At 74.1% G+C, this 7,631-nt stretch overlaps 3 protein-coding genes across 3 annotated transcripts; 2 read left to right on the forward strand and 1 right to left on the reverse strand.

The window, feature by feature from the left end:
• Window positions 1–774: 774 nt before the first annotated feature.
• LOC135203402 (basic proline-rich protein-like) lies at window positions 775–1,973 on the forward strand. The gene is made up of 2 exons (XM_064233131.1): window positions 775–825; window positions 1,098–1,973. Exons 1-2 carry the CDS (start codon window positions 775–777, stop codon window positions 1,971–1,973), a joined length of 927 nt encoding a protein of 308 aa, XP_064089201.1.
• A 565-nt stretch (window positions 1,974–2,538) lies between these two features.
• LOC135203403 (basic proline-rich protein-like) lies at window positions 2,539–5,208 on the forward strand. Its single transcript, XM_064233132.1, has one exon. It carries the CDS (start codon window positions 2,539–2,541, stop codon window positions 5,206–5,208), a length of 2,670 nt encoding a protein of 889 aa, XP_064089202.1.
• Window positions 5,209–5,231: 23 nt separating this feature from the next.
• On the reverse strand, window positions 5,232–6,243 carry LOC135203404 (collagen alpha-1(III) chain-like). Its single transcript, XM_064233133.1, has 2 exons — window positions 5,982–6,243; window positions 5,232–5,728 (listed from the first exon to the last, which is right to left on the reverse strand). Exons 1-2 carry the CDS (start codon window positions 6,241–6,243, stop codon window positions 5,232–5,234), a joined length of 759 nt encoding a protein of 252 aa, XP_064089203.1.
• Window positions 6,244–7,631: the final 1,388 nt, after the last annotated feature.

Raw genomic sequence — 7,631 nt, forward strand, 5'->3', positions numbered from 1 at the left:
GACCGCCCTTCCTGTCCCGGTACCCGTAGCAGGCACTGCCCGCCCGTCCCGACCCGCGCAGGGCCCGGCCAACACATCCCGAGACTCTTGGCGGACACTGCCCACCCGTCCCGGGACACGTGGCATAAACCGCCCGCTCGTACCGGGATATGTAGCGGGCACTGCCCGCCTGTCCCAGGACCCACAGCGGGTCCAGCCTAACCTTCACGTGGTGGGCACCGCCTGCCAGTCCCAGGACCCGCAGCGGGCCTGGCCCGGCCGTCCCAGGACAGGCAGCGGGCCTGGCCCGGCCGTCCCAGGACCCGCAGAGGGCCTGGCCCGCCCGTCCCAGGACAGGCAGAAGGCCTGGCCCGCCCATCCTAAGACACGTGGCTGGCACCGGCCCGCCCGTCCCGGGACGCGTGGTGGACACCGCCAGCCTGTCCATGGACCTATGGCAGGCCCGGCCTGCCCGTCCTGGGACACGTGGCGGATACCGCCCACCCGTCATGGTGACCGCAGCGGACACCTGCCCACCCGATCCGGGACGCATGGCGGACCCCTGAGTGCCTGTCCCGGGACCAGCGGCCAGGCCCGCCCCTCCCGGAATATGCAGCAGGTCCAGCCTGGCCGTCCCGGGATGCGTGGAGGACGCCTGCCCGCCAATCCCGGGATCCGCGGCGGGGTCCGCCACGTGTCAAGGACGGGCGGGCCGGCCCCACCAGGGGTCCCAGGACGGGCGGGCGGTGTCAGCCGCGGATCCTGAGACGGGCAAGTGGTGTCTGCAATGTGTCCATGGACGGGCAGACACCAGGCGGGCGGAGTTCTCCACGCGTCCTAGGACGGGTGGGCAGGGCCGCCACGGGTCCTGGGACGGCCAGGCAGACACCAGCCGCCAGTCCTGAGACGCGAAACGGACCCGGCCCGCTCATCCCGTGACATGTGGTAGACACCATCCGCCCATCCTGGTACTCACAGCGGACCCAGGCCCTTCCGTCCCGGACACATGTCGGACGCCTGCCCACCAATCACAGGACCTTCGATGGCCCTGGCCTACCCTTCCCGGGACACGTGACGCACGTCTGCCCACCCGTCCCAGGACCCCGTCCCGGGACTAGTGGCAGACGCCTGCCCGCTTGTCCCGAGACCCCTGGGGGGCCCGCCCCGCCCGTCCCAGGACCAGTGGCGGACGCCTGGCCGCCCGCCTGTCCCAGGACCCGCGGCAGGCCCGGCCCGCCCTCGTCCCGGAACCAGTGGTCAGTGGTGGACGCCTGCCCGCCCGTCCCGGGAGCCGCGGCGGACCCGGCCCGGCCGTCCATGGACCAGCAGCGGATGCCTGCCCGCCGGTCCTGGCCCGCCCATCCCGGGACCTGATGCGGGCCCGGCCCGCCCGTCCCAGGACCAGGGGCGGACGCCTGCCCGCCCGTCCCGGCACCCGCGGAGGGCCTGGCCTGCCAGTCCTGGGACCAGAGGCGGACGCCTGCCTGCCCGTTCCGGGACCCACGGTCCTCACTTACCAAGAGCAGCGGCGGACGGGCGGAGGGCCCGGCCCGCCAGTCCTGGGACCAGGGACAGACGCCTGCCTGCCCGTCCCGGGACCCGTGGCGGGACCAGGGGCGGACACCTGCCCACCCGTCCCGGGACCCGCAGCGCGCCCGGCCCTCACGTCCCGGAACCAGTGGCGGACGCCTGCCTGCCCGCCAGTCCCAGGACCCTCAGCAGGCCAAGCCAGCCCATCCGGGAACCAGTGGCGGACGCCTGCCGACCCATCCCGGGAGCCAAGGCGGGCCCGGCCAGGCCGTCCCGAGACCAGTAGCAGACGCCTGCCCGCCTGTCCCGGGAACCGCGGAGGGCCCGGCCCGCCAGTCCTGGGACCAGGGGCAGATGCCTGCCCGCCCGTCCCAGGACCCGCAGCGGGCCCAGCCCGCCCGTCCCGGGACCAGGGGCGGACGCCTGCCCGTCCGTCCCAGGACCCACAGTGGGCCCGGCCCTGACGTCCCGTGAGCAGTGGCAGACGCCTGCCCGCCCGCCTGTCCCAGGACCCGCGGCAGGCCCGGCCCGCCCGTCCCATAACCAGTGGTGGACGCCTGCCGGCCAGTCCCAGGAGCTGCGGCAGGCCTAGCCCGGCAGTCCCAGGACCAGTAGCAGACACCTGCCCGCCCGTCCTGGCCCGCCCGTTCCAGGACCAGGGGCGGACGCCTGCCCGCCCGTCCAGGGACCTGCGACGGGCCCGGTCCACCCGTCCCAGGACCAGGGGCGGACACCTGCCCGCCCGTCCCGGGACCCGCGGAGGGCACGGCCCGCCAGTCCTGGGACCAGTGGCGGACGCCTGCCCGCCCTTCCCGGGACCTGCAGCGGGCCCGGCCCGTCCGTCCCAGGAGCAGGGGCGGACGACTGCCCGCCCATACTGGGACCCGTGGCGGGCCTGGCCTGTCCGTCCAATGACCCGGGCCCCAGGACAGGCAGCGGGCCTGGCCCGCCCATCCTAATACACGCGCCGGGCACCAACCCGCCCGTCCTTTGACACGTGGTGGACACCGCCAGCCCGTCCATGGACCTATGGTGGGCCCGGCCTGCCCATCCTGGGACACGTGGCAGATACCGCCTGCCCGTCATGGTAACCGCAGCGGACGCCTTCCCACCCATTCTGGGACAAGTGGCGGACGCCTGCACGCCCGTCCCGGGACCCGCGGAGGGCCCAGCCTTCCAGTCCTGGGACCATTGGCGGACGCCTGCCCGCCCTTCCCGGGACCCGCAGCGGGCCCAGCCCTTCCGTCCCGGGAGCAGGGGCGGACGCATACCCGCCTTTCCAGGGACCCGCGGCGGGCCCGGCCCGCTCATCCCGGGACCAGGGGCAGACGCCTACCCACCCGTCCTGGCCCGCCCATCTCGGGACCAGGGGCAAACGTCTGCCCCCCGGCCCAGGACCAGCGGCAGGCCCGGCCCGCCCGTCCCGTGACCAGGGGCGGACGCCTGCCTGCCCGTACCGTGACCCACGGCTGGCATGGCCCTCCCGTCAAGGGGCGGCTGCCCCTGCCCGCCTGTGACGGTACTAGTCCGTCCACGGACCCGCGGCTGCCCCTGCCCGCCTGTCCTGGTACTAGTCCGTCCACGGACCCGCGGCTGGCCCGGCTTGCCCTTCCCGGGACCAGATGCGGACGCCGCCCTCCCGTCCTGGGACCAAGGCCGGATGCCTGCACGCCTGTCCCAGGTCCCACAGCAGGCCCGGCCCCCCTATCCAGGGACCAGGGGCAGATGCCTGCCCGCCCGTCCCAGGACCCGCGGCAGGCCCGGCCCAACCCTCCCGGGAGCAGGGGCGGACGCCTGCCCGCCCACCTGGGACCCGCGGCGGGCCTGGAGCGGCCGTCCCAGGAACAGGGGTGGATGCCTGCCTGCCCGTCCCCGGAGCATGCGTCCGCCCATTCCGGGACCCGCAGCAGGCCTGGCCCGCCCATCCCGGGAGCAGGGCCGGATACCTGCACGCCCGTCCCGGGACCTGCGAAGGGCCCGGCCAGCCAGTCCTGGGACCAGGGGCGGACGCCAGTCCTGGGACCTGCAGTGGCACGGCCCGCCCGTCCAAGGGTGGCTGCCCCTGCCCGCCCGTCCTGGGACCAGTGGCGGGCCTTCCTGCCCATCCCGGGACGCACGGCTTGCCCGGCCCACCCGTCTCAGGGCCAGTGGCGGATGCCTGCCCGCCCATCCCGGGACCCACTGCGGGCCCGGCCCGCCTGTCCCAAAAACAGTGGCAGATGCCTACCCAACCGTCCCGGGACCCGCCGCGGGCCAATCCCACCCGTCCCGGGACCAGTGGCGGACCCCTTCCCACCTGTTCCGGGACCCACGGCGTGCCCGGCCCGCCCGTCACGGGACCAGTGGCGGACGCCTGCACGCCCATCCTGGGACCCGCAGCGTGCCCGACCCTCACATCCCGGGACCAGGGGCGGACACCAGCCCGCCCGTCCGGGGACCCTAGGAGGGCCCGGCCCGGCCGTCCCGGGACCAGGGGCGGACTCCTGCCCGCCCGTCCCGGGACCTGTGGCGGGCCCGGCCCGCCCCTCCTGGGACCAGGGGCGGACGCCTGCCCGCCTGTCCCGGGACGCGCGGCGGGCACGACCTGCGGTGGGCACTGCCCGCCCGTCAAGGGGCGGCTGCCCCTGCCCGCCCGTCCCGGGACCAGTGGCGGGGCTGCCCGTCCGTCCGGGACCCACGGTGGGCCCGCCCGCTCATCCCTGGACAAGTGGCGGACGCCTACCTGCCTGTCCTGGGACCCACGGAGGACCCGGCCCGCCCGTCCCGGGACTAGTGGCGGACCCCTGCCCACCAGTCCAGGGATCCACGGCGGGCCGGGCCTGCCAGTCCTGGGACCCACGGCGGGCCCGGCCCGCCCGTCCCGAAACCAGTGGCGGATACCTGCCTGCCTGTCCCGGGACCAATGGCTGGCCTTCCCGCCCATCCCAGGACGCGCGGCTTTCCCGGCTTACCCGTCCCAGTGCCAGTGGTGGACGCCTGCCCGCCCATCACGGGACCCACTGCGGGCCCGGCCCGCCTGTCCCGAAAACAGTGGCAGATGCCTGCCCAACAGTCCCGGGACCCGCCGCGGGCCCATCCCACCCGTCCCAGGACCAGTGGCGGACCCCTGCCCGCCTGTTCCGGGACCCACGGCGTGCCTGGCCCGCCCGTCAAGGGACCAGTGGCGGACGCCTGCCCGCCCGTTTTGGGACCCGCAGCGTGCCCGGCCCTCACATCTCAGGATCAGGGGCGGACGCCTGCCCGCCCGTCCGGGGACCTGTGGAGGGCCCGGCCCGCCAGTCTTGGGAACAGGGGTGGACGCGTGCCCGCCTGTCCCGGGACCCGCAGCGGGCCCGGCCGTCCCGGGACCAGGGGCGGACTCCTGTCCGCCTGTCCCGGGACCTGCGGCGGGCACAACCGGCGGTGGGCACTGCCCGCCCGTCCAGGGGCGGCTGCCCCTGCCCGCCCATCCCGGGACAAGTGGCGGACGCCTACCCGCCTGTCCCGGGACCCACGGAGGACCTGGCCCGCCCGTCCCGGGACCAGTGGCGGACCCCTGCCCACCAGTCCAGGGATCCACAGCAGGCCCGGCCTGCCAGTCCTTGGACCCATGGCGGGCCCGGCCAGCCCGTCCTGAAACCAGTGGCGGACACCTGCCCGCCTGTCCCGGGACCCGCGGCGGGCCTGGCCCGCCCATCCTGGAACCCGCTGAGGGCCTAGCCCGCCAGTCCAGGCTGCCCGTCCTAAGACGTGGCGGGCCTGCCCCTCCCGGGACAAGTGGCTGACGCCTGCCCGCCCGTCCCGGGACCAGTAGCGGACCCCTGCCTGCCCGTCCCGGGACCCACAGCGGCCCCGGCCGGCCAGTCCCGGGACATACGGCAGGCCCGCCTGTTCAAGGGCGGCTGCCCTTGCCCGCCCGTCCCGGGACTAGTGGCGGACCTACCCGCCCGTCCAGGGACAAGTGGCGGACCTACCCGCCCGTCCCGGGACAAGTGGCGGATGCCTGCCCGCCCATCCCGGGACCAGCGGCGGACTTCTGCCCTCCCGTCCCATGACCCGTGGCAGGCCCGGCCCGCCCTTCCCAGGACCAGGGGCAGACGCCTGCCCGCCTGTCCTGGACCGCCCGTCCTGGCCCGCCCGTCCCGGGACCAGGGGCTGACGCCTGCCCGCCCATCCCGGGACCTGCGGCGGACCCGGCCCACCCGTCCCGGCACCAGCGGCGGACGTCTGCCCACCCGTCCTAGGACCCGCGGCAGATCAATCTGCTGATATTATATAAGTAGAAAGTTATCTTCACCTCTTTCATACACTATTAAATAAAATTACTGATGTTAATAGTTGTAGAACAGGAGTCTCTTTATAATGAAAGTTTGCTTCGTAACCGACGTCGGGCAGACGACACACAAAACGGCAGAAACTACAAGACTTCTTTTGAAATGCCATGGATGTAAACACACATACACACACAGGACAAGTGGCGGACGCCTACCTGCCTGTCCTTGGACCCATGGAGGACCCGGTCCGCCCGTCCCGGGACCAGTGGCGGACCCCTGCCCACCAGTCCAGGGATCCACGGCGGGCCGGGCCTGCCAGTCCTATGACCCACGGCGGGCCCGGCCCGCCCGTCCCGAAACCAGTGGCGGACACCTGACCGCCTGTCCGGGGACCAGTGGCGGGCCTTCCCGCCCATCCCAGGACGCGTGGCTTTCCCGGCTCACCCGTCCCAGGGCCAGTGGTGGACGCCTGCCCGCCCATCATGGGACCCACTGCGGGCCCGGCCCGCCTGTCCCGAAAATAGTGGCAGATGCCTGCCCAACAGTCCCGGGACCCGCCGCGGGCCCATCCCACCCGTCCCAGGACCAGTGGCGGACCCCTGCCCGCCTGTTCCGGGACCCATGGCGTGCCTGGCCCGCCCGTCCCGGGACCAGTGGCGGACGCCTGCCCGCCCGTTTTGGGACCCGCAGCGTGCCCGGCCCTCACATCTCGGGATCAGGGACGGACGCCTGCCCACCCGTCCGGGGACCCCTCGGAGGGCCCAGCCCGCCAGTCTTGGGAACAGGGGCGGACTCCTGCACGCCTGTCCCGGGACCTGCGGCGGGCCCGGCCCGCCACTCCTGGGACCAGGAGCGGACGCCTGCACGCCTGTCCCGTGACCCGCGGTGGGCACGACCGGCGGTGGGCACTGCCCGCCCGTCCAGGGGCGGCTGCCCCTGCCCGCCCGTCCCGGGACCAGTGTCGGGGCTGCCCGTCCGTCCGGGACCCACGGCGGGCCCGGCCCGCCCATCCCAGGACAAGTGGCGGACGCCTACCCGCCTGTCCCGGGACCCACGTCCCGGGACTAGTGGCGGACCCCTGCCCACCAGTCCAGGGATCCACAGCGGGCCCGGCCTGCCAGTCCTGGGACCCATGGCGGGCCCGGCCCGCCCGTCCTGAAACCAGTGGCGGACACCTGCCCGCCTGTCCCGGGACCCGCGGCGGGCCCGGCCCGCCCATCCTGGAACCCGCCAAGGGCCTAGCCCGCCAGTCCAGGCTGCCCGTCCTAAGACACGTGGCGGGCCTGCCCCTCCCGGGAAGGGACAAGTGGCTGAGCTGCTGCGCCCGTCCCGGGACCAGTAGAGGACCCCTGCCTGCCCGTCCCGGGACCCACAGCGGCCCCGGCCGGCCAGTCCCGGGACATACGGCAGGCCCGCCCGTTCAAGGGCGGCTGCCCCTGCCCGCCTGTCCCGGGACCAGTGGCGGACCTACCCGCCCGTCCCGGGACAAGTGGCGGACCTACCCGCCCGTCCCGAGACAAGTGGCGGACGCCTGCCCGCCCATCCCGGGACCAGCGGCGGACTTCTGCCCTCCCGTCCCAGGACCCGTGGCAGGCCCAGCCCGCCCGTCCCAAGACCAGGGGCGGACGCCTGCCCGCCCGTCCTGGACCGCCCGTCCCGGGACCAGGGGCTGACGCCTGCCCGCCCATCCCGGGACCCGTGGGGGACCCGGCCCACCCGTCCCGGCACCAGCGTCAGACGTCTGCCCGCCTGTCCTGGGACCCGCGGCAGATCAATCTGCTGATATTATATAAGTAGAAAGTTATCTTCACCTCTTTCATACACTATTAAATAAAATTACTGATGTTAATAGTTGTAGAACAGGAGTCT

This window comes from Macrobrachium nipponense, chromosome 36 (genome assembly GCF_015104395.2).
Source record: "Macrobrachium nipponense isolate FS-2020 chromosome 36, ASM1510439v2, whole genome shotgun sequence".
In the NCBI taxonomy this organism is placed as follows: Eukaryota; Metazoa; Arthropoda; class Malacostraca; order Decapoda; family Palaemonidae; genus Macrobrachium; species Macrobrachium nipponense.